At 49.3% G+C, this 26753-nt stretch overlaps 10 protein-coding genes across 10 annotated transcripts; 3 read left to right on the forward strand and 7 right to left on the reverse strand.

Moving 5' to 3' along the window:
* Positions 1-195: 195 nt before the first annotated feature.
* On the reverse strand, positions 196-1284 carry BDW43DRAFT_310007 (uncharacterized protein; the record flags this gene model as incomplete). The annotated part of the gene is made up of 3 exons (XM_032046814.1): positions 196-450; positions 934-1059; positions 1147-1284. 3 exons carry the CDS (start codon positions 1282-1284, stop codon positions 196-198), a joined length of 519 nt encoding a protein of 172 aa, XP_031901585.1.
* A 401-nt stretch (positions 1285-1685) lies between these two features.
* Positions 1686-4897, reverse strand: BDW43DRAFT_52995 (snoRNA-binding rRNA-processing protein PWP2). The gene is made up of 5 exons (XM_032050201.1): positions 4849-4897; positions 4636-4748; positions 4073-4568; positions 3777-4024; positions 1686-3725 (listed from the first exon to the last, which is right to left on the reverse strand). The coding sequence occupies exons 1-5, from the start codon at positions 4864-4866 to the stop codon at positions 1895-1897; spliced, it is 2706 nt and encodes a 901-aa protein (XP_031901586.1). The 5' UTR covers positions 4867-4897; the 3' UTR covers positions 1686-1894.
* Positions 4898-5350: 453 nt separating this feature from the next.
* aspC (septin CDC12) lies at positions 5351-6872 on the forward strand (the record flags this gene model as incomplete). The annotated part of the gene is made up of 7 exons (XM_032046815.1): positions 5351-5395; positions 5463-5476; positions 5538-5580; positions 5636-5798; positions 5860-6170; positions 6236-6744; positions 6803-6872. 7 exons carry the CDS (start codon positions 5351-5353, stop codon positions 6870-6872), a joined length of 1155 nt encoding a protein of 384 aa, XP_031901587.1.
* Positions 6873-7312: 440 nt separating this feature from the next.
* On the forward strand, positions 7313-8925 carry BDW43DRAFT_53138 (WD40 repeat domain-containing protein). Its single transcript, XM_032050203.1, has 4 exons — positions 7313-7417; positions 7462-7800; positions 7892-8470; positions 8601-8925. The coding sequence occupies exons 1-4, from the start codon at positions 7360-7362 to the stop codon at positions 8621-8623; spliced, it is 999 nt and encodes a 332-aa protein (XP_031901588.1). The 5' UTR covers positions 7313-7359; the 3' UTR covers positions 8624-8925.
* Positions 8926-9524: 599 nt separating this feature from the next.
* Positions 9525-11418, reverse strand: BDW43DRAFT_53166 (ACT domain-containing protein). The gene is made up of 3 exons (XM_032050204.1): positions 11234-11418; positions 10699-11090; positions 9525-10642 (listed from the first exon to the last, which is right to left on the reverse strand). The coding sequence occupies exons 1-3, from the start codon at positions 11276-11278 to the stop codon at positions 9652-9654; spliced, it is 1428 nt and encodes a 475-aa protein (XP_031901589.1). The 5' UTR covers positions 11279-11418; the 3' UTR covers positions 9525-9651.
* A 2816-nt stretch (positions 11419-14234) lies between these two features.
* BDW43DRAFT_53045 (uncharacterized protein) lies at positions 14235-15317 on the forward strand. Its single transcript, XM_032050202.1, has one exon. It carries the CDS (start codon positions 14619-14621, stop codon positions 15168-15170), a length of 552 nt encoding a protein of 183 aa, XP_031901590.1. The 5' UTR covers positions 14235-14618; the 3' UTR covers positions 15171-15317.
* A 197-nt stretch (positions 15318-15514) lies between these two features.
* BDW43DRAFT_310013 (SKIP/SNW domain-containing protein) lies at positions 15515-17413 on the reverse strand (the record flags this gene model as incomplete). The annotated part of the gene is made up of 3 exons (XM_032046816.1): positions 15515-15679; positions 15749-17194; positions 17267-17413. 3 exons carry the CDS (start codon positions 17411-17413, stop codon positions 15515-15517), a joined length of 1758 nt encoding a protein of 585 aa, XP_031901591.1.
* Positions 17414-18357: 944 nt separating this feature from the next.
* Positions 18358-19206, reverse strand: BDW43DRAFT_310014 (uncharacterized protein; the record flags this gene model as incomplete). Its single annotated transcript, XM_032046817.1, has 3 exons — positions 18358-18638; positions 18695-18812; positions 18868-19206. 3 exons carry the CDS (start codon positions 19204-19206, stop codon positions 18358-18360), a joined length of 738 nt encoding a protein of 245 aa, XP_031901592.1.
* A 227-nt stretch (positions 19207-19433) lies between these two features.
* BDW43DRAFT_53285 (J domain-containing protein) lies at positions 19434-22356 on the reverse strand. The gene is made up of 4 exons (XM_032050205.1): positions 21691-22356; positions 21257-21592; positions 19875-21209; positions 19434-19817 (listed from the first exon to the last, which is right to left on the reverse strand). Exons 1-4 carry the CDS (start codon positions 22255-22257, stop codon positions 19662-19664), a joined length of 2394 nt encoding a protein of 797 aa, XP_031901593.1. The 5' UTR covers positions 22258-22356; the 3' UTR covers positions 19434-19661.
* A 247-nt stretch (positions 22357-22603) lies between these two features.
* BDW43DRAFT_53306 (Zn(II)2Cys6 transcription factor) lies at positions 22604-26479 on the reverse strand. Its single transcript, XM_032050206.1, has 3 exons — positions 25153-26479; positions 24176-25088; positions 22604-24098 (listed from the first exon to the last, which is right to left on the reverse strand). The coding sequence occupies exons 1-3, from the start codon at positions 26112-26114 to the stop codon at positions 23064-23066; spliced, it is 2910 nt and encodes a 969-aa protein (XP_031901594.1). The 5' UTR covers positions 26115-26479; the 3' UTR covers positions 22604-23063.
* Positions 26480-26753: the final 274 nt, after the last annotated feature.

A 26753-nucleotide genomic window follows, 5' to 3' on the forward strand; every position in this document is an offset into this window, starting at 1 on the left:
TTCTTTTGGGAGGATGAGGCCATCGGAGAGAGTCAGGGGTCGTCTTATGATACGTTCGGTGGAGACTGGTGTCATTAGCCATAAATACAATATTAGTGACCGAGAACAAAACAATCATATCAATATGTATTTGCATGAAGGTAATAGTACTTACCCATAGAGGTAGGGATAAGACGCTGTGATTCTCGAAGGAAGTTACCCAAACGCCGCAGGGCGCCCAAATCGCTCGGCGAGGTCCGGATCCATTTGTTTCTCAGGCACTTCTGTCTCCTCCCTCAAAGGTTCAAGATACTCAGGGTGGGCCATCAGATCATACATAGCATGGGTGATTAGGGTAGTGGTATGTACGACAGCCAAAGCCATGATGACCATCAATCCGTCGGCTAAGTTCAAAGGGTCATTTTCGAAGTCGTTGTCGGCCAGCTCCATCATCCATTGTAGGAAGTCATCCTATTTCACGAATAGCGGGTCATTTTACTCACAGTCCTGCGACTCCAGATCAACAGATGAAGGAATTCTTCTGTGATCCTCTCGAGCTGCACACCGAGTCTCGGAACACTAGTAAGGACCGGGGCTATAGGGCGGAGGAATTTGGGAAAAGGCCGTAGGTAGATGATATTTACATAGTTGTCATCGCATTTCGTTTTACAATTGAGAAAGCGCAGTAGAGCTCAGGATGAAATCGCGGAATAAGACGGTCTATTTCTTGGATATCAGTGCTGATGCTCAAGTCGTATTGAGGCAAGTGAAAAAGCAATAACATTCAGACATCTTAAGGCGTCTTTCTACTCTTATTTAGTCCAGGATTCAATGTCTTTGAAATGGTGACCGACGGCAAGTCCCTATCAATGATTGTATCGGGGTATACCCCTAAAATGCTCTACAAGATATCTAGTTAGCCAGATATATTTTGCCATAGATGTATATACTTACTCTGCTATCGGCATCGAGAGGTGTCAACCTGAACTCATCAAGGTATTTCAATTCCTCCAGATATGTCTGAGGTAGTACGGCCAAGTCTCCGTCCACCTTGAGGATTCGAAAGGCCTTGGTTTTGTACTGGACCGTTGTCAGCATCGGGCAGCGAACCAATAAGTATAAAACACATAACTTTTCGTATCCTTGATAGATCTGAAAAGGCGCTACAACGAAATAGAGGATACGGGTGACAGTACGGGTGACAAAGTCGGGTAAGCCCCGCTGGTATTTGACTACGGGGAATTTGAGCTGGTTCGCATCTGGAGCTGAAGACTTGACGATAAAGTAAAGGGCAAGGAGACTCATTGGAATCAGCATCCAATACAACATGTACTCCATGATCCAAATCATGATGTGGTTTAGGGACCAGATGGGCGCTATGACTGGGGGTATGGATATAGATGCGTAGTGGAGGGTGAAGCAATTTAAAGAAACGAAATTAAATGGAAGAATGAAAGTCAGAAGATTGATAGTATTAAATAGCCATCATAGTCGCCGCTATGGTGACAGGTTTGTTGTGAAATATCACTGTGTTTCGTGAATGTCAATAGAATACGGTGTATAGGGTTATTCAGTTACATATGAGGCTGTTTACATAATAACACCCGCCCAGTGCTCGTGTGGCTATATCGTTGTGTTCAGACCGGCAGGTAGTTAGTCACTGTCGCCAAGATGCACAGGAATGAACGGAAGTAGGTCAAGTTTCTTTTGGTGTCTTGCATGATTTCAATTATTCATATAAAGACGTGTCTAGAGGTATGTACATCGTGCTATCCAATTACAAGCAGTACCCCAAACTTTTGCTGCCCCTTTTTATCTTCCAGGTATACCAGTATCAAACGCCAGACGCAAATGCGAAGGATAGAGAATGTTGGACGAGAAGCAGAACACGTAACTAGAGGAAGATGACTCGCAATCATTCAAGTCCGATCCATTCCTCTTCCCCATTTACAGCGTCACCCATGTTCTCATCATCATTTGCTGTCATATCATTGTTTTCCATAGCCGCCAAGGTTAGGGTGTTACTGGCCTTTTTGCCCGCAAGTACGGGTTTCGAAAGTAGATAATTGAGATCGTACAAGTTCTTCTCGGTCATCCTCTTCAAATTCTCCCGGATATCGTCAATGGCACGTTGGACGGCACGAAGTTCTGGCGCAAAAGTACCGGAGTTTTCTTTGAAATACCGCCCATGGCTGCTCAAAAGAGCTTCAATCCACAGCAGGTTGAACTCCAGATGCGGGGTTTCCTCAGTAGCATGAGCTACGTAGCGAAGTAGACGAGGGAGGTAGACTGTTGGCAAAGCCCGCACTACATGGGAAATTTCGGACGGCGGGACTCCTTCATGAACTACACGGATAAGTTTCGATTCGTTCAAACGGAACGCCATGACTAATGCCTTCAGGAAAGTGTCATCGCTATCGACCGTGCCTGATGTATAGGCCTGTTTGGCATTCTGCAATGTCTCCATGATGGTGGATGGAGTGATTGAAATGTCCAGGTCGAACGGATCGAAAACAAATTCTGTATCCAGACTATAGATAAGAAGACCTTCCGTGGATGCTGCGCAAAAAGCACGGCCGGTTGGCGAAAAATTGACGGACATGACACGTACTTCCGGTCGAGTAGTGCGAGCTCCGGCATCACCGCGCTTTGCGCCAGGAAGGGCGCGATCAATTCGGTCTTCGAGATCCGACGCCTCGCCTGTCTCATCAATCAGACCTCGGGCACCAGCTTCTGTTAAATCACGACTGTTCAAGATTTCCTGGGTGCCATCAAGCGAGGTGTTGACAGAAACTGTGTACTTTTTCACTAACGAGCCCGTCCTCACATCGTACAGGCAAATATACTTGCTGTTTCCTCCAGCTAGAATGCAGCTTCCATCAGCACTGTAGGTAATACAGTTAAAGAACTTAGTTCCTGCGGCGTTCGCAGCGGTTTGACGATCAGTTAGCTTGCGGCCTCCTGAGACGTCACGACGACCATCAATCCCACTCTCTTGCACTGCATCTTCGACAGACCAGAATGTCAATTGGCCATCCAGCGATGATGCAGCAACTTGTTTGCCATCCGGCCTGAAAGCAACGCTAAGGACATCAGACACAAGTTGTAATGGCTCGCTGGTCTGAGTTCGGCCGAAAATACTCCAGATGCGAACAGTACGATCCCAACTACCACTGACAAGATGGTTGCCATCTGCCGCAAAAGCAAGAGCAGAAACAGGGCCTTCGTGACCGGTTAGTTGATCGAGTAACTGTCCTGTCTGTACGGACCACACGTGGATGTCGAAAGAATCTGGGGATCCAGCGCAGACCACTTCGCCACTTGGGTCGACAGCAAGCGAAGAAAATGACAATCGAGACGGCGCGGTGAATGTTCGGAAGTTGCGATAACGAATGAGGTCCCACGCTCTCACCGAGCCATCTAACGAAGCTGTGAACAGAACGCTTCCTTTCTTGGCGAACTGGCAAGCAGTAACTCCGCTGCTGTGCTCTGTAAATGTCACGAGACAGAAGCCAGACTTGACGTCCCAGACTTTGACCTTTCCATCATCGGAGGTAGTAACAATCTTCTGGCCATCGGGAGAATAAACCAAGGTGTTCATCGAGTCCAGATGGCCCTGTTGTTTCAAGATGTACGATTCCGATTGCCATTCCCACACTAGCAGTTGGCCATGCTTCGAGGAGCCAAATGCTAGCCACTCGCCAGTTTTATTCACCGTCACATAGTCAATATTGCTCTGAGAAACACTGTTCTTCGGTTAGTCATATATATAATATCAAGTCCAGAGAGAAGTATACCTCAAAAGATGAATCATGTTGAACTCTGGCAAGTCATAAAGTCCAAAAAGACCATTCGAGAATCCCACCACTAAAAGGTTCGTGGAGGCATGGAATGCCGCGCAATTGACCTTAGCATCATTCTGCATAAAAAAGTCCTTCTTTACAATCCTCCAGCGAGCCTCGGCAACATCCTCCATTGTATCAGGGTCTTTCTTGGTCACATATTCCCATCGGAACAAAGCTCCGTCTTGACTGACGGTATAGATCTAGAATGGAGTCAGATAACAGCCAGCCGCACAATCAAGGAGACTTACAGATTCCTGATCAGCAGAAAAGAATGCCGCTTTCACACCTTGCCGGTGCCCCGCCAATGTGGTGGGTTCAAATCCCTCCTCTGGATCCACGCTCCATACGCGTGCTGTTAGATCCTTGGAAGCAGTGAGGATGAAACGCGAATCGTAAGACCATTCCAGATGTTCAATGATGTCAAAGTGGCCAGCAAGGTCTCGGTGCAGGACAAAAGGTGCGAACTCGATCTCCCCATTATTATCTGTACCCGGCGTTGAGGGCGTGTTCCAGAACTGCAGTCGTCGCCCCACTCCTACAGCGAAGAATCGGCCGGACGGGGAGAACTTGAGCGAGGAGACCCGGCCCTTGAAAGAGAAGTGGTGGATGACAATTCTACGCTTAAAGTTCGTCAAGATTGCGCGGCCATTTTCATCAACGGTGAGCAGGAGATTGCCCTGAGGCGACAGATCTAAACGGTCGATATTCGTGCGGTGCGCAAAGGGAAGAGTATATGATGTATTTCTTTGCGCGGCGTCGCATTAGCGTCGATTTCCAATTAGCATTGAGAAAGAAGCGCATGGGTACATACTGGACAAGGTCGAAAACTGTGACCCGGTTCCCTACCGGGGAAAGCAAACAGGTGCCATCGGGGGTAAAAAGAAGATTTCCTTTGCGATAGACCGTACCGAGCAGGTTGGAAAACTAGGAGATTGTCAGGTTCACCGGCTTTTTGGTTATTTTTCTTTTGTTTTGTTTTATTTTCATCTAGAGAAAAATAATATTGGAGGTAAAAGCAACTGACCTTAAAATCCGTCTTCATTGTTGCCCAACGTGCAGTCAATCAATCACTGTAATCCAGGCCTTCAATCATAAAAATTGTCTTTTTTTCCTCTTCAAAACGGTCGATAAGAGAGCTGATCCGCAGGGTTAATCCGGCACCGAGGAATTAACCCATAAGGGGGTTAGCGTGCCCCAGAGATGGCCAGGTCGGATGTTTGCTTCTGTTTGCTTCTCCACTGCTGACTGGACGGGATTCAGGGGCAGTTACCCAACCCAAACCAAGAGAAGGCACGACAAACTGCCCGCAACTCTTGTTTGTCTGTCTCCCATTACCTAGCTACATCCCCCCGACGGCCATTGATCCCCGGACTGGTACTGTTGCTCATTGGATTCCCTTCTGCTCGTTTCCTTCCCCCTCCCCAGTTGGCTAATTTCCTGTCTAAAGCAGGGCGTCGTTCCTCCGGCCATTACCTTGTTGTTTGTCTTGGTTGAGTTCCCTCTCTCTGATCGACCCCTTTATCACAATGGCCTCCACTACTGAGACTGCCTCCCCCATTGGCATTGCCAACGTAAGTGATGGAATACGTTCAAGGGCTTTAATAAATTAAACAGATCACTGATGATTGATTGCAATAGCTTCCCAACCAGCGGTATGTATTCTTGATTAGCTATGGTGAGCAAGGGTGGAGGGCCCTAACTGAAGCTTTACAGCCACAAGATTGTCGCTAAGCGGGGTGCGGCTTTCACCATTATGGTTTGTCTAGAAGGGATTTAACGTGACGATCAAATCAATACTGATAGCACTGCAGGTTGCTGGAGAGTCCGGCTTGGGAAAGACAACCTTTATCAACACCTTGTTCTCGACGACCATCAAGAACTACGCAGACCACAAGCGTCGTCACCAGAAGCAGATTGACCGGACTGTTGAGATTGAGATCACCAAGGCCGAGCTGGAGGAGAAGTTCTTCAAAGGTACACTATAAAATTGCCTGCTCGTTGAACGACCGCTGACGCTCTGGATGTGTCTATATAGTTCGTCTGACCGTTATCGATACTCCTGGGTTCGGAGACTATGTCAACAACCGTGATTCCTGGCAACCTATCATTGAGTTCCTTGACGACCAGCATGAGTCCTACATGTTGCAAGAGCAGCAGCCCCGCCGCACAGACAAGATCGATATGCGTGTGCATGCCTGCCTGTACTTCATCAGACCCACCGGCCACACCCTGAAGCCCCTTGATATCGAGGTTATGAAGCGTTTGAGCTCTCGCGTCAACCTAATTCCCGTCATTGCTAAGGCTGACACCCTCAGCCCCGCCGATCTGGCCCGTTACAAACAGAGAGTAAGAGCAGTTTTCGATTTCTCTTGTTAGTGAGATACTCGACTAAAATCCTCGCTCCCTAATAGGTCCAAGCTGTTATTGAAGCTCAAGGCATCAAGATTTATACTCCCCCGATTGAAGAAGATGATGAGCACGCCGCCACCCACGCACGGAGCCTGATGGCTGCTATGCCTTTCGCTGTGATTGGTTCCGAGAAGGACGTGAAGACCAGCGACAACCGGGTTGTAAAGGGCCGTCAATATGCTTGGGGAGTTGCTGAAGTTGAAAATGAGGACCACTGCGACTTCAAGAAGCTTCGTTCGATCCTGATCCGTACCCACATGCTGGATCTTATCCATACCACCGAGGAGCAGCACTACGAGGCCTACCGTGCGCAACAGATGGAGACCCGGAAATTCGGCGAGGCTCGTCCCAGGAAGTTGGACAACCCCAAGTTCAAGGAAGAAGAGGAGTCGCTGCGCAAGCGGTTCACCGAGCAGGTCAAGGTCGAGGAGCAGCGTTTCCGACAGTGGGAGCAGAAGCTCATTGCCGAGAGAGACCGCCTCAACAAGGACCTGGAGGCTACGCATGCTGCGTACGTTGCCCCATTCTCGTTGGTTTTCGGGATGATAATTAGGCTAACTGGAGAACAGTATCAAGTCGCTCGAACAAGAAATCGAGTCTTTGCAGGGCTCATCTACTCGGAGCCATGGACGTCGCTAAGGCATTTCTGGACCGCTGCAGACTGTGGTCTTTCGATCAACAGTGGGAAAAGCAGACTTGTGCATTCGTCAACTTTAATTCATGTTCATTTGACTACCCCCTGAAATTTTCATTATTTTTCCTATTTTCGGCTTTCTGTCTGCTCAAGGGAGACAATTTGCGTGGGGCATTGACACCCTATCTTGAGTTTCGCTGGGTTTTCTTGTTATTATTCTCCTTACCTGCTGGTAGCTAGCGATGGTTTTTCTACATCCTTGATAATAACCTACTTGTATTCCGTGGCATGTCAATACAGATTTAATTTGGTTATATGGAAGTATAGCATATAGGGTTCACTAGACCTCAAGGCAAATGAGTGGGACGCTACATAAATAGACCGCCCTGCCAAGAACGAAAGTTCATTCTCCACATTTCATTTCATTTCAACGGCTGCCCATTACGATGAGGTCGCCAGCTTAAACCTCGACGATATCTTTGAACCATTGCAATGCCAGTGACGAAGCAGTTTCCCACCCGTTTAGTCCACACCCTCAAGACGCATAATGGTAGGCTCCCTCAGCTTTCTGTAGCTTCCTCTGACATTGCGCAGGGCCCGTAAACGCGGTCACATTCTCCAGTTATCCTGGAACCTACGTTCTGACCGGTTCCTCCGACCGTGCTGTGCATCTCTCTCGCGCAATTCCCAACAAAACTGGCACGTCTCCTGAAGAAACGACAGCCCCGATCCAGAAATACGAAGCCCACGGGTACTCGGTGCACGATATCGCCGTCGCAGGAGACAACGCCCGCTTCGCCAGCGTCGGCGGAGATAGACAGGTTTTCCTCTGGGATGTCGAACAGGGCGTAACCGTCAAGCGGTGGAGCGGGCATGGGGCGAGGGTAGAAGCGGTCCAGTTTGCCGGCGAAGGCGACTCGGTGGTTGTTTCCGGTGTGTTTACCTCAACCTGCCTCATCATTTGCGACCTACGTGACGACCATTCTATTATTTATCTATACTAATTTTACGCTTGTTTTTGTAGGCAGTGCGGACACTACAATTAACCTATGGGATACACGATCCAACTCTACCAAACCAATCCAAACCCTCACCGAAGCTAGCGACACCGTCTCATCCATTCACGTCCACGCCCCTACGTACTCCATCGCAAGCGGAAGCTACGACGGCCGTGCGCATATCTACGATGTCCGCATGGGTCGCACAACTGTCGATGTCCTCGCTCACCCGGTAACGAGCGTGCGGTGCTCGGCGGACGGGAACGCACTCCTGGCCTCGACACTGGATAGTCGCATTCGCATGCTCGATCGCGCGGATGGGAAACTTCTCCAGGCGTACGGGGATGGGGACAACAGTTCCAGGAAGGCTGGGTATCGAAATAGCGAGCTGAGAATCCGGTCCGTGTTCGCCAAAGGTGATGCGGTGGTGCTTAGTGGGAGTGAGACGGTTAAGGAGGATAGGACGGCTCAGGCGCATGTCTTCGCTTGGGATGTCTTGAGTGGGGAAGTGGTTGCTAGTGTGCCAGCTGGCGAGGGCGTCCGGGTTGTGAGTTGTGTGGCGTGGAATGAGAAGGGGGGCAATTGGGCCGGTGGGTGCTCAGATGGTGCGTATACGGTTTTCTCTCTTCGGTCCCTCCTTCTTCCACATCTTTCATTCTTATCTATGGAAGTTATTTTCGGTGTCCATATTTCTTGGGCCTTGTTTATCAGCAGGTCTGCTAACATGAATTTTAGGAACTGTGAAAATCTATGGCTAGCGATGAATAATTAGCTCCAAGGTCCTACCACGTGCTCTGATCACGTTGAACGTATCGCTTCAATCACCTCCAGCTTACAATGGATGGTTAGGCCTACCACCCAAGGAACGACAGCTGCATGGCGATCCCCAAAAGGAAACAACGCCTCCCCCGAAACAGGGCGAACAGGTCTAACCGCTCGCACGATATCTCCACCTATCTGTCTTCAGCCGCCTGCCAAGTGCGCTCTTGCATTGCGTGTTCACCGATATCTATGCGCCATTCAAGAGCCTCAGCTTGCGCCACCACGGAGTACTTGGGAAAGCTAGGATATACTTTCGCCCATCACGAACGCATGACGCAGTCACGAACCCCGAGGTATTGACTAGTTCCATCTATTTCCTGGAAGCCACTACTTGCTTCGTGAGGATTCATTCGTAGGGTCTTACCGCAGTACGGGGCAGGGTTTTAAATTGGTCTGGTCCAAGCTTTTTAGGCGCCTGCAATTACGAATGGGGTGTGCTTCTATCAGCTGATAGGGACTTTGTTACTAGTACTATGGGATCCTAGTCAGAAAATAGTTTGTGAGATTACAGAATGCAAAGGGCAAAGCGCCATAAATGAATGTCGATAACAACCCACATTGAGATATCTAGCGCCACCAATCCAAGTCATGAACATCAAGCACCATATCTCACACCAAGACCGACGAATTCGCTCAGTATCAACACATATTTTGAAAAAAATAATACTACAAACAACAAAAGAAAAAGAGGAGAGGCCAAAAGAAGATAAAACTTGAGGTGCTGTTACCCATATCACGTCACAATCCAAAAAAAATAAGATGAAAAACTTTTGGGGAATTAATTATCTTGAACTTCAACAAATTTTTGGGGATCCAAACGTAAATCATAAACGGGGAGGAAGAGAGCTTTAAGAGATCATCAAAAGATAAGAAGATTGAGAGTAAAGCCTTCTGCGGAAAGCTGCCCATGCGCTTGATATGTTGGGTCAAGGTGGGTAGTCGGAGGCAAACCAGCCAAGCATGATCAGAGCTCAAATCCTTCAGGTTCATCGGGCTCATTGCTCTCCGCATCCAAAGCGTCCACCGCTCGCTGAAGTTCGTGCTCGCCGACTATGATGGTTCCCGCCCGCGCAGTGCTGAGGAAGCTGATCTCGACAGCATCTATTGGACTGTCAAAATCAGGCTGCAGGTGATGGGTAGGGTTGCCGTTGTTGGGGGTTTTGCGTCCAGAGCTCGGCGCCGGAGGTTTCACGGGTCCGCCGGATCCGACACTCGTAGAGAAAAACCGGCTGATGGTGTCGTCAAAGGACGGAAAACCATTAAAAGAATGAGATAGGACGGTGGAAGAGCCGTCCGTGATGTCATCGCCACGAGCATGCGTAGCATCTGCCAGCCTACTGGCTACCCCACAAACAATACCGGTGGCCTCTAGCGGAAGATTGCGCAGATCCAACATGATAGGAACGAGGATCTCCTCTTTTGAACCGAGTAAGAGGCTGGTTTCGTCATCTGGTTCAGCGGGTAGTGTAGGGTCACTCGAAAACCGGGGCAATAGCCGTTTTTCCAGTAGAAGTGAGGCCGCAGGATCGGCTGCTGTCATGGTGAGAGAGAGAAAGCGTGGCTTGTCCACAACCAACGCTATCGTCAGGGCATCACGGAGTATGGCTATGGAGCTGATCTCACTGCTATCACGATGGTGAACTGCACATTGAACCAAGCGGAGCGATTTGTCAACGGAAGGGATAATGCTATTCTTTCGCAAGGAGGAGAAGGTGCGAGACTGTAATTCATCGAGGGACGATGGCGGAGGAGTGGCAGGTGGTGAGCCTAGGCTACTGGCGGAACGAGAGGACACAGGACTGAAGCAAGATTTGAACTGATTGATGTTGATGAATGCGTCTGTCGACATCTCGAATCGAAACCCACGCTTTTCCAAGGCTTCAATTACATGCGTTTTGCTGCGAAGAGGAACAATAATATAATCTGAAAAATAGGTGGAAATGAAAAATATAGAGCTGCAGAATACCCGCGTTAGCACATTTTCACCGTCCAAGAAATGGCAGAGACATACATTCCGGCCATTGCTAAAGGACTCGTGAGTTCGAGTACTCGTTGACCCGCTTCAAGACCCTCACCATACACTTGCATGGCAACAAAGTCCTCACGACTGATAGATAGGCGGCATTGGTTGGATGAGTTGTCTTTAGCAAACCGTTCGACCAACGGAGCGAAATAGTTGTCGGCGAGTTGCCTAGGGCACATAATGGAGCATTCCACTGGTGTGATGGAGAGGTTCAAAAACGCAGGCTGAGCACGTCTGTGGCCCCCGTCGGAGCCACCATTTTGGAAATCTGCATGACTTCCATTGAGTGGTGGTACCTCGTGGAAAAGGACCTGAAGGATTGGATTTAAAAAGTATGGGTAGAGGTCCAGTGGAATATGGACGAGAGCCAGTCGGTCATCCTGCATTACCACGACTGTTGTCAGCAGGCTAAGCCTCAAGAAACGAATGATCACTGGGAATTCCCAGCTGTCATCCAAAGGAGGCATATCTCGGAGGCATGCTGTACGATAATCAAATACATGTAGATAGGGTAGAAGCTCACCATGAACTGGACCTGAGCAGAGGTGAGCGTTAGTGACTGCTCCATCTTTTCAAGGGTTGTTGTAGAGTCCGTGTGCCTCAAAAACCAGTCAGTTGCCCTTCACGAGAGCGAACTCGTGAATATATCAGCGGTAGATCTAGTGCGGCGCAGGACAAGAGAGCTAGGCTGAAAGGAGGCTCTTCGTTGATAGTGACAAGGCTGAATCTCAGAGGGATGGCTATATATAGGGGATTCTAATTAAACAAGAGAGGACACCCGAGGGTCAACTCGGTCAACTCCGCGTGATTAATTACTTGGGAAGGTTTGGAAGGCGAAAATGGTGTGCTATGAAAAGTATCGAGGCGGTGCTGGTATGGCTTGTCATTCGCCTTTGCGAGCAACTGGATGCGCTCAACAAGACGGTTTCAGGCGAACAGCGGTCAATATATAGAGGCGTTTCTTTCGTTCTTTTTATACTTCATTGTTTTGTTTCTCTGAAATCTCTTGCGCGGCATGAGACGATGAGCAGTCATTCTCGTCGACTGCCTTTCGTTACGCCATTTTCCGGAGGGAATGATATCAAGAGACCAGCACGTAAGGGGGAACCGAACGATCTCAGGCGATGATGCGATAAAGGGCGGGAATCGGGGCAAGATGAGGAGAATGGCATCAGAGATGGTTGCAAGCACACCAGAACTGCGATGAGTCAAGGAAGCGGAGGAAAGAAGAGCTCCTCAAGTGACTTTTGACTCTATGCCTCTTTGGATTTTCACCAACTCCGTCTCGCCCTTTTCCCCAATTGCACGGAATTTTTAATGCTTCGTTTGACTTTCTTCAACCTGTTGAGTCACCCAGAATGAAGTCTCAAAAAATAGATGTCTCCACTCTGTGATATCCACAGTTCGAAGCTTGGCCAGGTTGATAAAGGGAAAAAAAAAAAAGGTAAAGTACTCAAGCAATAAGGGGAGAGGGGGAGTATATGAACGTTGGACTGTCCCTTCAAGTCCTTTCTAAAAAAAATTTTCTTCTTTCTTCACCCCTGAACACACTGCGTTATCCTCATGCACCTTTTTACCTAATGACCTTTCGCAATAGATCTAGCCGTTGCCCGAGTGGTTCGTCCGGGTCTATCTCCAGTGTCGCGTCTCCACCGACACCACTGCTTATCAGCAGTGGCAGCAAATGAGCAATTCCGCTGCGATCGCCACTCCGCGGTAGGCGCCACTACTGATAAATGCCTGTGCGTTTGGTGGTCTAATCCTACCGGCGCACGGTTCCTATGCAAATCCAATGGCTCTGTGTGAGATTTAGAAACGATTCATGATGCTCTCCCCGCACTTTTCGCGACAAGGATCATGGGGCGACTTACTCGGACTAGTCAGGCACCGCAGGACTGATCGGTCACACAATCTGCACTTCTAGCGTGGCAGCACCGCTACTCGACAGGTGTCCGTATCGTAAGATATGGACATTTGGCAATTGAGGGGGAAAAGATAAAGCGGGTGGGTTTGGGAGGGTCCCAATGACACCGCAATGAGTTGAGTGGAGTCCTGCCCTTCCACGGAATGCCAACGGGAAACCCTTATGATAAGGAAACCTTTCCAAAAAAAATTTTATTTTTTGAACCTGCCATATTCATGCATCACTCTGGTGCCCTTCGGAATATAGCATCAGCGGTGCAACCCTAGAACGGAAAATTTCGCCGTCCAACCTGTGCCTCTCCAATGATATGGCAGTGTCCCTAGACCCCCGTTGGAGATCAACTATCTCGTCATCCTCGACAGCAAATAACCAGGAAATCGATCGTCCCATGACCTTTGAGAGCGCAATCTCCATTCGTTGCGAAACTTACTAGCAGTCCCTATCCATTAAACGCTATCCCTGTATTGTGCTCACTAAACATGCATCTGGTATCTACTTTCTGACTATCATCGAATCGACAAAGCCTGATATGATGCACGAACCTCGCAACCATTGGTGGCTGGGGTACTCAATCATCCGATCATCTCGCCATTTCGGTGATCTACCGGACACCCTTGCGTAGTCGGTTTCTGACAGACGCCCCTCTAAATGATCACTAGATCTCTTGTATGTTGGTGACGATCACAGCGCTTTACTTGAGAGTTGAGAATCTGGCGTTGCTAGCATAACTTGCCAATTCCCGCTCTCTCCTAAGCAGAGATCAAGTGCATATACCTATTATTGCCGGACCGATAAGACTCCATGAAAATGAGGGATTTAGAATCCTTGACTTTTCCAACAGTTTCATATGCTCCTCGATAATTAAATTAGTCTCGAGGTGCGCATAATTATCTTGTTTCCTCTATCCGTACAGTGACTTAAAACTCCACTAGCATAGCATATGCACGCACCTCTACAATCAGGAGGTTCTTATCAACGATTTGTTGTCTCTTGACAGAGCCTAACACCACGATGCTATCTAGTAAATGAGTACTAATACATATAGCGCCTGTCCTATAGCTAGGAGAGTAGGGAAAGGCTGCCACTTTCCAAAACAACTTCTTCAAGCCGTCCACGGAGTCTCTACTCCATACATTCTCCTGGTATCCGTGTACTGTGCCCTCACGACCCCGTATTACACCCGAGAATCTGCTACCTAAGCACACCCGAGACACCATCCAATCCAAAGGAGCGAAAGATTTTTCAGGATAATTAAGCCACCAACCAAATACTACAAGACTTTCCCGATAAATCGAGAATTCCCAGATTAGGTATCCAACAGCACACGACGTTACATAGCCTGTACACACTGACTGTGACTTAGCCCGTCACTACTCTCTCCCAATCAGACGATGGGATCGCCAGTGCAGGGAAGGAATACCTACCTAGTAATAGGTACCTGCCTAGGTACCTAACTGCTAAGGTACATACGGGGTACATACTAGTACTTCTCTCGCCGGAATCAAAATTGCCACTAACTCACGGCTGGAGTGCCACCCCCATACCCGAATGCTACTAAGACTAAGTACAGTACCTAAGTAGTACCCATAAAACATTAATTTCTTAAGAATAGCAGTATAACTGTTCTCCGCGAAGGATTCTCAGATTATAGCTTGGTAACTACCCAACTCATCCACTTAAAAAGCTAGAATAGATCTCCAAATACCTCTACTATCCATACAACACTGTCATACGCCCCATCCACATACACGTATATACACAGACAGAGACTATACATTCATAGACAACACAACACGCCCCACCCCAGTGGATCTATATACATCACCCCAATATAAACAACAGCTTACAAGCCCAGGCCCTAAAACCCCCTAAAGAACCACCAATCCATTCAACTCATTTAAAAATATATATAAAAAAAATAAAAACAGAGAAAGAGAAAAAAAAAAAGAGAAAGAAAAAGTAAAAAAAGGGAACCCAGCAAACGATGATCACCTCACCAAACATCCAAAAACGACTCCACCACCACCACCACCCTCAAAGCCAACCCAACAAACCTCGACCCCCTCCCCGACCTTTTCCTTTCTCCCCGGTCGACCTCACCCACGTAACCGACAACCAACAAGCAATCTACGGCTGCCTCCGCTCCCGGGGCTGGAACGACAGCTACTGTTCCTGGCTTCCGGATGTCGATCACATACAGCTGTCCCGACCCGGCTGGTTCCGGGCGAAGGGGTGGAGCGAGGAGCAGCTGCGGGTGTTTCGGGAGCGGTGCGAAAGGGACTTGCCGGTGGGTGTGGCGTCGCCGGTTATGGGGACGGAAGGAGATGGGTGGGGGGCAGAGTTTGATCTGCAGGTTAAGTTGTTGGGGGAGGCGAGTCGGAGGAAGAAGGTCGGGGAGGAGATGTCTGGGATATATGCTGTGGATGTTCGGGATATTGGATTAGGCTGGTTCTTCTCTCATCCAGTGCGGGTACAGACAGTGGGTTTTACGTATGTTGTGGAAGCAACAGAGAGGCTCTGCGATTCAGGCTTATAGCAGGACATGATATCCCCGGGTGTAGAGCCTAGAAAGCTCAAGTGGTTTGATTTACCTTCATTTGAATAGTTCTACGTCGGGAGGGTAAAGAGGTGCTTTGTGGAGAAACAGGTACACAATGTATATAGATCATTGATTCAAAATCATTACCCACTTTAGTCCGTCAGACAACAAAGTACAGTTACATATATCAACAGTGTGGCCCCATGAATTTTGAATTTGTCCTCAGCCAGAAACCGACCACAGAGAGGTAGAAGAAAAGATGACAACGCCGGCAATGCATGAATCATCCCAAAAACAGCAGTGGTATAAATCAAATCCTAAACCAGACCGCATCTATTGAATCAGTCGTCGTCGACTCTGGCGCGCTTCGAGCTACGATCTTCACGATCGACCTCCTGAATTCCGTAGCGCTTCTGTCCAGCTCCACCAGTGACGTCGGCGATCATGGTGTCAATGCCAAAGGGATCGGTGGTGTCTTTCTCGAATTGAACAGGGCCATCACGAGTCTGTTTCAGTTGGTTAGTGATGATCACAATACTTAAGTCAATGGAGGATACTAGTGTAGAGTTACTCACCTCAGCATCTGCGGCTCCTCGGAAGCCTTCTTTGGCTTTGCCCAGGACTTCAAATCGGCTCGATTTCTGAATCCTGCTCATTTCGCCCTCGGCACCACCTTCGTCGTCGTCTGCGTCGACTTGGGCCCGGGGACGGTAAATGCTGTTGATGGCGTCCTGCGCAGCAAACAACGGCTTGTCGTAAGGGTTATCCTCGTTAAATCCGGTGTCCATCCCACTCGTCTGGTTAAACAGACGAGAGTCCCACATAGTCTCAGAGGATTGTGTTGGCTTAGCCAATCCCAGAGCCACCTTCTCCGAAATATCACGGTTCTGTTCACGGGCCATTGCTTGAATCCGTCTCTCTGTGCCCATCCTCGACTGGCGGAGCTGCCTCTCAGCTTCCTGACGGCGCTCGCGACGCATGCGCTCACGCTCCCGGGCAGCCCTTTCATCATCACTAGGAGTACCGGACCGGTCAGAGTACGGAGACGGACTGCGGCTGACGCTGCGGGAGCGAGAACGGGAGCGAGAAACAGCGCGGGAATCGCGACGGCTGCTGGCAGCTCTCTCCTCGCGGGCCTTCTGCGCGAGCGCCCGCAGATGATCCTCCTTCTGTGCCTTTTCCTTCTCCGCCAGCTTCTGCTGCATCTGAGCACGTAGTCTAACCTCCTCACGAGCATGTCTATCAGCAGTGAACAAAGCCTCAGCAAACTGGGCAAACTTGTCGTTGATCGAAACATCCTGCAGACCACGACCATCCGCCGCCAAACGCTTGTCCAGCGGAACCGTATAACCCTTGGGATTCTTCCAATTCGACACGGGAGGGGGAATCTTCCAAGCCTCCTGATCTTCGGCCGTCAGCTTCCGCGGCGGCGAATGCATAATCGGTGGAGGAGGCGAAGGCGGTCCACGAGGGATCTTCTTGTGCTTGAACTTAGGCGGCTCCATAGGATCCTGCTGTCTCTCCACAATCTTCATGATCCGATCGTTCTTCCGAGAATTATCACCCATCTGGTTCGCTGGCGTATAACGAACAAAAGTCGGCTCCGCCCGGCTACCACCCTTCACGTTCTTCGGCTTCTGCGCTGCCACGGCTCCCTGCACCAAATTGGCCAGCGCATTCTTGGTCTTCTCCATCTGCTCCGCAACTTCTTCCTCCGACGGCCGGTCTAGCGATATTTCACCCATATCCACCCGCTGTCGGAGCGGGATCAAATCCTTAAACGAGGCATGCACGATCCGGTTCTCACTGTGGCCCCGCCGCGCAATCGCATCGTATTTGACCTTTCCCTCTGCATCAACCTGGACGGCAAGCGCATTCGACGTTGATGCGGAGCCCTTCCGGCCCATGTCGAGCGGATACTGCGCGACCGAGATCTCGGGGAACGCGCCACCGTCGCCAAAGTCTTCGGGGGCTCGAGGACGCCATCCGGTACGGTTTCCATATGGAGGGGGGCCGGTTTTCTAAAGATCCAACATTAGCATCCCAGACACGCTTGTTTCACCATTCATCGGTGAGTGTGAAGATGAACCTACCCTTAGTACAATCTGAGTCTGGTCGATCTGGTCCGCGCCCACAACCCGCGGACCACGGGGCTGCGCGTGATGCGGCAGCTCCTCATCCTCACCGGTGTATTTCGGCTTTGGAAGGGATTTGAAAAGACCCTCTGCAATGGACGTCATTGTCGAGGGGGTATAAATGTAGACAAGGTAATGGGGGGAGGGGAGTGATTGATAGGTTGAAAGTTTGAGTGGTGGTTGGATGCCTTTTCTTCTTTGGGCGGCGGAATTGCGGGTGTGGTTTCTGTCGCCCGCCGGAGTCACCCTCCATTTTGAAGTTGTCACATCTTTGGAATGATCATTCGTATCAAATTATGTCTACAGATTTGTCTTCACTGTTTTTATTTTGTCGCACGTGATGGTGATATCTCTTACTGAAAGCCTACGTATTTGAATTGTATGGGTATATACTTATTAACTTATACAGGATAACCAAGCACCTAAGGATTTTTGGTATCTTGCCCTAGGACACAAAACGCTGGATACTGTTTCACAAACCAACGACTATGGCAGTGTCAGGATCAAAGGTCCCCCCTCTATCTATATATCAATGTTTTGAGGCTAGAAAGGTACTCGGTATCTACTACAACTAATACTAACCTAAAGTCGCTCACCTTAAACACACTTAAGCAGTCCAGTTACCAATGCTGTATACCATCCAATGAGCCCTGTGTCCAGTTTTCAAGGAGACACTGGCTTTGTAGATCCATCATCGCGGGCCTTGTACGAATGCGGCCTTAGAAGACTTTAATGAGAGCCACGAGGACCAAGAAGGTATGTTACATAATAAAGTGTCATGGAGTAAATTACATTAAGTTCAACTAAGCTTTCACCATCAAGGCACGAATTAGAATCTCCATCGAATTGCAAGATCTTGGGGTTATCAGCAAGCTGTAGGTCGTCAAGACTTGCAGCAGCAGGCCTATCCAGCAGGCCAGTGGAAGGCCTTGAGTCCGCAGTGCACTGTCATCAGCATCAGAAACGCATGAGTGACTACAGCACAGAACACAAGAAAAGTACAAAGAGAAAAGAAGAAGAAAAGACAACGGCAAAAACCTCCCGCCCGATCAGAAAGGCTGATAGCGCTTGTGGAATTCAATGTGGCTGAGTCCGCTCATCTCAAAGATTGCATTGAAATCCTTAGGATCGTACCTGATCTTGCGCTTAGGCTCACAGTGAAAGTAAGGCTGGCCAGTGCAGGTGTTCGCCCAGTGACCCGCGCGTTGTTTCTCAGCGATTTGTTTGACGGTGCGGAGCACATAGTCACCATTGGGCTCACGGACCCAGAATTGGCGATCCTCTTCCACGAGGTATGGCACCTGGTAGAGCAGCTTTGTAGAGCTAGAGCCTATCAGGAAGAGTTAGCACCTTGCGTCTGGGAGATCTGATGTGGGATCGCAATACCAGCAGAAACAGCCATCGAGCGGTTCACCTCCAGATACTCAATGGGGTAAGGCGTAGGCGCAATGGGATCAGGTGAATTAGTACCATGGCAAACGCATTCCCCGGGAAATCCTGGAGCCTAGATATATGTCTTGTTAGTCAGATAATGGCGTAATTCTCAATTATGTGCATACCTGATGACAGCCAACGGAGGTAGGATTAACACCGACATAAGGTCCGACCGAAAAGCATCTTGGGTGGAATTTGTATCCAGGGCAGCACTGATAGCCAGCTGAAGCAGGAGCTGTGGTGGTCGCAGTTGACGCAGTGGTAGTCGTTGCAGTGGAAACAGTAGCGATCGCGGCCACAGTATGCTCCTCTGGTTCAGACTTCTGGGGAGATTGCAGATTCTCTGAGGGCGTAGGCAGCTGCTCGGGAGGCTCAATGTCTGCAGCAGTAGGGACAGATTTCAAGGATCCCAGGGCAGTGGGAGGTGCAGTATCACTTCTCTCATCATCAGCAGTAAGTGCCATGGTGAAGTAGGGTTACTTGAACAAATAGCATGAGGTTAATTAAATGATGATGTGATTGGAGGTGACGGATTGGAGATGTAAAGTGAAACTGTCGTAAACTCAGAAGGGAAGATAAGAGGGTGACTATTGCAACACTGAAAAACAAATGATGGGATTCATTGGCATGACAGGCAGAAACCAAAGTCCGTTGCCACCCTCCAAGTTCACAACAGATCACCTCAACTTCTATTCTACCGTGACGATAATCTATACATTACTTAGCCATGCAACATTATATCATCATTGACTAGTAGGATCCAGACTTCGAAGAATGCAGAACAATGTCTATCTTTTAGTATATCATGGGAAAAGATGCAGAGTCATGAGTGGCGATATGCAAAACAATAATACTGTCCAAAGCACAAGAGATATCAAGATTATATAAATACAGGAGTCATGCGTACAGCAATGATTGGTCAGAGCTGTTCGGATATCAAGTGGGTGCGCATAGGGCAAGCAATAGCCTCAGAGTCAGCTGCTTCTACATAATGCTGCGCCCCATGGTATGTATACCAAATCTTCAGGGTTTTGGGCTGAAGAGGAGCTGGATCATAGAATCCAAGGATATGGAACTGTTCTCGATCAGCTAATTGTGTTCATAGAAGAATGCAGGCTAATGATAGACTAACCTTGACCATATTCTTAGGAATCACCAGCTGGCTGCGGTCCACCAACCCAGCCACTGGAATGGTGACATCTGCCACCTCATATTCTTGACTAATGTCATTCCCTTTCTTTCTAGAAGGGAAATGGGCATACTCTGCTTTCGTGATGACCAGACCATCCTGTCGCTCCTCCTTTGATTGTCGCCGCCGTACCTGTTCAGCCATGAGTTCAATCGCTTGCAAGCTTTCTGCTCTCTTTACTGGAATCATCTTCTTCAACTCCTTCTGTCGTCGCGCTATCACACGTCGACGGTTCTTCCTTTCTCTTGGTCGGATGAACCCAAATTCTAGCGCGCAATATGCCACCCACGGGAAAATGACAGCAAGTGCGGCAGCGTCTGCATTGACCACGCCAAGGGGACAGACAGCGATAGGAAGCTTGATCCTCTGGCCTAGTCTGCTCCATGAGATCGTCATGACAAGGCCCTGGTTGCCTTCGATTCCAACACCAAATCCCATGCGAGTCAATTCTCCAACCTGACGAGACCCTTCTACTTTCCATGAAAGCGCCAAATCCATACCAACAGTGCTGGACACTTCAACCCGTACGGAGCGCGGTTCGCTTGCAGGTGGTAAAGGATAATGTCCCTCAGAACTCCACTCGGAGCGCACAAGGTCATTAGCAGCCGAACCAGAGAAAAGGTTGCGTGCATAGGTCAGGGATAAGCCATTTGCTTCTGGGGAAGCAGAAAAGCCTATTTGCCAGGCTTCACCAGCCTTGTCTTCCGCGCGCTGTCTGGATCGAAGCTGCCGGTACTCGCTCTCTTCTTCCTCTTCCTCCGACTCATCGTCATAATTATCCATAAAAGCAGCCTGCTTGGGAGATTTCGGGAGACATAGCAAACCAAGCTGAAACTGGCTGGTCTGTTTGGGGATACTGAACGCGGAATCCACGTCCAGGCCCATGTCAATGAAAGGGCTGAGCAAATGCACTATGGCATTTGGCCAAGCTATGGTACCACTTTGCCATTTACAAAAGGCATGTTTGTTTTCACCCACCTCTTTCATGACCTGAACACCCACCGCAGGTGGGCATTTCACAGGAGACTTGTAAAATATACTGCTGAAGTTAACTCTAAAAGGCTTTGTCCCGGCAACAGGTGTTACAGCCTTCACCATGTTCGCCTGCAATGATGGGACAGGCAAAACCATAGCACCGACGGAGACGCCTGAATAGCGAAGGAACGAGAAAGGCCACTTGCTAAAAATGCCCTTTTGACTCGCAACATCACCAAAGACGTGGTTTACAGTAGCTCCAAGGGTGATCTCCTGCGATGCTAGAATGGGCGGCAATGGAACCTACACCGGTCAGCCTTGAATCAGCTACTCACGACGATACCTCTTACCTCTCGCGTTTCCTGAGTCCCATCCGTGAGCTGCAGAGTAAGCTTCTGAGCCAGATGTTGCATCTGACCCGCAATACCAGCATTGATCACCATCTCCGGCTCACCAACCGCCTCGACCTTCTGCTCCGCAGACCCTTCGGCAGACGAAACCTCCTCCTTGTCTTCCTCCTCCTCCATCTTCCCCAATAACTTCCGCGGCGTCGGGAAAGGAGCCTTAAACGAATACCCAACACTATATCTCGACGGCCTGGGCGACGGAATCCCAAAATAAACCTCTCCCTCCTCCTCATCCACCCAAATCATATCCGAAGCATCAATACCCAAGACCAAGGAACCCTATCAAGCAACAAAAGCAAGAACCCAACAAGTCAGCAACAACGCCCCACCCAGCACAAGGATAAACGAAAAAAAGAAAAGAACAAGAAAGAACATACCCGACTCATAACCATAGAGTTAACAGCCTTCCTCTCCCTCCTCTTCATAGCCTCCAAAAACCACTTCCGGAACTCCTCCGGTGACCTAGCCTTAACACCTACCCTGCGTTCCCGCTCCGCCTCCCCACCCCTACCCATCATTCCGCCGGGTCCCCATTCCTTCCTGACCCCTTCCACTCCCATAAGGTCATACACGGTCCTCTTCCGATGATCAATCAGGGTCTCATACGCCTCACAGATGCGGTCAAAATGCCGCCTTGCAATCTCCTGCCATTCACCCGGCTGCTTATCTGGATGAAAGCTTAGAGTAAGATTCTTATACGCAGAGCGAATATCCGCCTCGCTAGGCGGTGGGGCCCGGGACAAACCCAGGAGGGCATAATAATCCGAATCCTGAGGGTAGGAGAGGAGGGCGGAATAATCCTCCGAAGCGGGCTCGGGTCCAGGGATCGTAGTACTAGTATCCGGATATGGATATTCAGCACTAGAAGCAGGGTTCTCGGCCGGTGATTCTTGAGATGAGGTCGGGTCAGCGTGTATCCAGTCCTCGGACTCGGAGGTCTCCATTGTCGAAGGCGTAACCTAAGTAACTAGGTGTTATCTAGGGAGGTGAGTCGGGGGGTTCGAGAATTAATTAAAGGGATAGGCGATGAGGCATCTTCTTTTTTTTTTCTTTTTTGATTGGTTGGGGTCCTGGGGATCGATGATTTGGGAATTTCTTGCTGGAATTTTTTTTTCTTGTTTCCTTTTTTGCGGGGATATCTAATGATTGATATGTTATTTGGGATGACGTCGCGGGAAAAAAAGTGTCGGGGTTTCGGAGGTGGATCCCCGTTGGACGGATTAGGTATGGTGGGTTTACTTGCTTCCGTTTCCTTCTTGGTATGGATGCTCGTGCTTTGTTTGGTGTTAATTGTTGTATATATCTCTTTATTGTTAATATGAAACGTATGGTATGATAAAACTATATCCCGCGGGTCAATGATCTCGTACAGAGAAAACTCAATTCAGCGCACGCTTAGACTAGTAATGTCTCGCTAATATACAAGCCCATGATAAGGCATTCAGCATATCATTCATGTCGTAAGGATCCTCAATTGATCCCAATCTAGTTCAACAGACATTTATAGCTTTCAAGCAGACTAGATGGAAAAGGTTCAAAAGGCACAAAAGGCAGAAGAAGAGAAAGAAGAGACCAGCCTCCAGGGTATACGGTAACAGAATATAATAATCCGGTTTTGATAAACCACGCCATGCAAGGATGTAAAAGAGATTGAGGGGGAAACTTGAAGGGGAGGGGGGAGGAATGTAAAGCAGATTCACCAACCCATTTGAATGAGTAACATTAATGCTGCAATGCAATGCTTTTAATTTCAACTAGTGTCCCTGATCCAAAGTATGTTTTCTTCCATGAATGGAACGCTTCCGGTACCTAACGCGCTGAAAAACCGTTCGCGAGGTAAGCCGCCGTACATGAGATCTTCACTAGATGGTAGCTCCTGCTTTTGGGTGCCGGTGCGGACCTGACTATCCAGAGAAGCTCCGTTCACAATGAAAGCAACCTTGCCTTCCGACATCATTGGGTGGTGGCGGTGCTCTATCATGGCATCTAGTCGTGTTTCGATCAACGATACTAAGGGTGTAGATCCAGCCCAGAAGTGACTCAGCTCCTTCACTGCTTCGAGACCGCCTCGAATAAGAGTGATGGTCTCGGGGATATCAACCATCAACCCACCCGCGCTGAGGACGTCAACCGCAGAGACTATCACGTAGCCCAGGTGGGGGCTCAGAATTGTGCCCTTCGCCGTGATCGGTTCCATGGCGAGCCGCGAAGGATCGTACTCAGAAGCGTAGCGCATGAGAGTAAGAGATATGCGGAGTATTTCTGCGGCGTGATTTCGAGTTGTATGTACGTGCCAGTTAATTGTGGCTTCAGGAAGGTTGCGGTGACGAGCATGTCTATTTAGCTTCATCAGCGTGGCGTGGTATAGTAAATGGATCTCCACAAAGGTATCGGCTTTCTTCGTTCGGATGGCTCGTTCCAAATTTACTGCTGTAAAGGTAAGGTGGTCGGGAAGTCTCGAGATCAACTCGTCCGACCGCCGGACAATAGAGGAATGGAATTCCTCAAAGAGCTTGCGGTACGCATCCGCGGGAATCAAAGATAGCCGGAAGACATGATCAGACACGTCTCCCCAGATAGCCATAACGTCTATCAAAAGCGCCATAGCACTTACACCGGAGAGCTCATCCTCCGGCGATACTGGTGTTTGGTTTAGGAACCCTTGAAAATATGGTACAGTGGTATATTGTTGGGCTTCGTAAACTTCTTCTCGGCAAGGTAGTCTAAGGTAGGCAGTTTGGGAGGAGATGAAGGTCGAAGAGGGTGTATAGAAGCATGAGAGGCGCTAGTAGGCATGTGTGGTCAGCGCAGGTTCGAAGATGAAACCAACTGAGTAAGATCATGACGTTCCGGGGAACCTACATCCAACATAAATGCAATCCAGAATGTCCGCCGGCGGCACTCGATCAACGCCTGCGGGTGTAGACCATATTCACAAGGTTGTTGGCTCTGGTCGACGATGACTCCGCCAGACTCAACATTATACCGTAATCCACACACTGTTCGGACTGCGGCACCTGCGGCATCCCATGACTTGACGAGTGCACCGATAGCATAGAACGAGAGACTCATGATGATACGGCTTTGTGCAAGTTGCAGTGTGAGGCCGTGTTGGCTGCGCTCCACTGCATATCTGGCAGTGCGTGAATACCTTTTTAACGCCATCACCCTATCAGGACGATCTGAGAACACCGATCCCAGGGCCATCATCGAGTAAAGAAGCATTTTATCATCTAGTGACTTCGTATGACACGACCTCAACCACAAAAGGAAGCGTTTTCTGGGTAGCATATAATATAGGCGATCATTGACGTAGTTGAAGTAGGTTTCAACATAATGAATCGTGATTTCCGGATCGGCCTCATACGGGTCGATGCCCCAGTCGCATGCAATGGGATCTTGAGGATCCAAATCTTTCATCTCCATCAAGATTTCGTTGTAATCTGGCGGCACATGAGCCGCGGGGCGTTTGCTAAAATCCTCCGCCCCCATGGAGACCCGGCCCAGGCCCTGCATCCTGAGCCTGTGCTGGTGTTCAGCTTCGAGCATATTGTCCTGGATGCCCTCCATGGCGGAAGGGGTAAGCATAGAGCCCTCAGATACTGGGGACTGGGAACTGGTTCCCGGGAGGGACGTAGAACTCTCCGATGCCCGCACCATCGAGTAGAACGAGTTAGAAGAGCCAGGGTAATTGTGACCCGCGGCGAAACTCTCTCTAATCTCATATCGGTTTAACAGGTGCGAAGCCTTCAGTGCCGCACGGTGGCCGCGAGGTCTAAATAGACAGAGAAGTTAGCCACATGTTTGTTAGGGAAGACTGGATCATCTCCAGTACTTACGCGCTCTCGAACCTGCATTCTCGTCCAGACTTCTGACACTGGTCGCATTTAGGCAGGTTCGGCTGGCACTTAATTTTCTTTTCCCTGCATGTCAGACACGCCTGTGCCAGCCGTTTTCTCGGTTTTCCAGCCTTGGTGATGCCCCAGTTGGCGTTCACCGGTACACCATCGATGAGCTTCGGACAATGGGAGCCGTCGGCGTATATATAGCACAAACCCTCCCCATCGATATATTTTTCGTCGATAACGTGAGGTCTAACATTAGATTGGGATTTACTTGCTGTGGTACTGCCGTCAGAAGTCTCTGAGCAAGCAACATCTCCCGGGTCCCTCTCGGGGGCCCTGAAGCCTTGTGGGGAATAAGAAGGAGGCGCGAATGGTGGAATCGACGGGCTGCTCTGACTTGTAGAGCTAAATGAAGGCTCATGTCCTAGACCATGGGGAGACATGTGAGCGAGGCGGGGCAAAGGCCCCGATTGCAGCTGTGGGCTGGGATCCGAATGGAATTTAGTGCTGTCGTGGATATCACTCCGAGGCGTCGCGAAAACGGGGCCAGTCTCCTTGGGACGATACCGCTGTGTTGAATCTGTCGCTCCGTTGTGGGGGGCATAGTTAAAGGAAGGAGGGCGATAAGGAGATGGTGGTCGGCTCTCATGTACAGTAGGCGTCAACAACTGACTGACCGACGGAAGCTGTTTGCTTGGAGTCTGCTGATGGCCTGGAGAAGGTCTCGAAAGTGGCCCTCCCGAATCAGCTCCCTCTCCCTGATTCCGCTGATGCAAGAAGGGATCAGTTCCCAACTGCAGAGGTGCTGACGCACGAGGGGGTGGAAGTTGGTATGGGTGCGATCCGGGAACTGGCGGGTTAGCTGGTTGATTGGAGTCGAGACGGCCCGACTGGCCGTCGACGGTAGGCAACCTACGTCCGAAGTGTCCCACATAGTAGTTCGACATGGTTGACATTGGGCGTAAACGAAAGACGATCTTGCGCAGCTGCCTAAATTCTATACCCAACAGCAACGGCTGTCAAGATGGTATCCGAGCGTTGGAAAGAGATCCGAGCGAAGTCTGAGGTCTAAGGAACAAAGCAATGGAAATCTGGTAGAAAGAGCAAGACGAAAGATTAAGATTGTTTAGCAAGGGGAGATGCTAACGTTGAATCAATTGCACGGGCAGGTCAAAATGCATCCACACACCTCCTAAATGACTTTTGTTTTGCGATGCTTTTGTTTTTAGCGTCAAAGTATCCCCGAGTGTAGAGAAAATGAAGACCATCAAAAATCCAAGTAGGAAATGATGGATAAAAACCGTATTTATAAAGCACTTTTTGGTTGAAAGGGCAAAGAGACAAGGCTTCTCTTCGAACCTCGTACTGATGACAGATCCCCTCTATCAAGGGAAGTGAATCGAATATACCGAATGCGGAGATGTGGCGGACGCCGATTGAATAGAGAATGACTATCAGAATTGGACGATCTGGGACCGGCTTTCTGCAACAAAAAAGAATGATTCCGCGCCACGCGGACTCACTTGAATGTTTCCATACACTCACGGAGGATGGAGACACAACGGGAAAGGCAGCAGCTTGGTGGTATCCAATCT

This window comes from Aspergillus alliaceus (assembly GCF_009176365.1).
Source record: "Aspergillus alliaceus strain CBS 536.65 unplaced genomic scaffold BDW43scaffold_15, whole genome shotgun sequence".
Classification (NCBI taxonomy): domain Eukaryota; kingdom Fungi; phylum Ascomycota; class Eurotiomycetes; order Eurotiales; family Aspergillaceae; genus Aspergillus; species Aspergillus alliaceus.

Bases quoted from the DNA above. Each gene is read 5' to 3' on its own strand.
- BDW43DRAFT_52995 (XM_032050201.1), bottom strand. The intron at 4,569-4,635 runs GTATGTACCCAT...CGCCGCGCAAAG, and splicing joins ACAGTTTTCGACCTTGTCCA to AAATACATCATATACTCTTC. The intron at 4,025-4,072 runs GTAAGTCTCCTT...ACTCCATTCTAG, and splicing joins TTTCTGCTGATCAGGAATCT to ATCTATACCGTCAGTCAAGA.
- BDW43DRAFT_53138 (XM_032050203.1), top strand. From the start codon at position 7,360: ATGCCAGTGACGAAGCAGTTTCCCACCCGTTTAGTCCACACCCTCAAG. The intron at 7,418-7,461 runs GTAGGCTCCCTC...GACATTGCGCAG, and splicing joins CACCCTCAAGACGCATAATG to GGCCCGTAAACGCGGTCACA. The intron at 7,801-7,891 runs GTGTGTTTACCT...TTGTTTTTGTAG, and splicing joins CGACTCGGTGGTTGTTTCCG to GCAGTGCGGACACTACAATT.
- BDW43DRAFT_53166 (XM_032050204.1), bottom strand. From the start codon at position 11,278: ATGGAGCAGTCACTAACGCTCACCTCTGCTCAGGTCCAGTTCATG. The intron at 11,091-11,233 runs GTGAGCTTCTAC...GTGGTAATGCAG, and splicing joins CTGCTCAGGTCCAGTTCATG to GATGACCGACTGGCTCTCGT. The intron at 10,643-10,698 runs GTATGTCTCTGC...GGTATTCTGCAG, and splicing joins CCTTTAGCAATGGCCGGAAT to CTCTATATTTTTCATTTCCA.
- BDW43DRAFT_53045 (XM_032050202.1), top strand. From the start codon at position 14,619: ATGATCACCTCACCAAACATCCAAAAACGACTCCACCACCACCACCAC.
- BDW43DRAFT_53285 (XM_032050205.1), bottom strand. From the start codon at position 22,257: ATGGAGACCTCCGAGTCCGAGGACTGGATACACGCTGACCCGACCTCA. The intron at 21,210-21,256 runs GTAAGAGGTATC...TGACCGGTGTAG, and splicing joins GGACTCAGGAAACGCGAGAG to GTTCCATTGCCGCCCATTCT. The intron at 19,818-19,874 runs GTTAGTCTATCA...GATCGAGAACAG, and splicing joins TTCCTAAGAATATGGTCAAG to TTCCATATCCTTGGATTCTA.
- BDW43DRAFT_53306 (XM_032050206.1), bottom strand. From the start codon at position 26,114: ATGTCAACCATGTCGAACTACTATGTGGGACACTTCGGACGTAGGTTG. The intron at 25,089-25,152 runs GTAAGTACTGGA...CTGTCTATTTAG, and splicing joins GAATGCAGGTTCGAGAGCGC to ACCTCGCGGCCACCGTGCGG. The intron at 24,099-24,175 runs GTAGGTTCCCCG...CATGCCTACTAG, and splicing joins GGATTGCATTTATGTTGGAT to CGCCTCTCATGCTTCTATAC.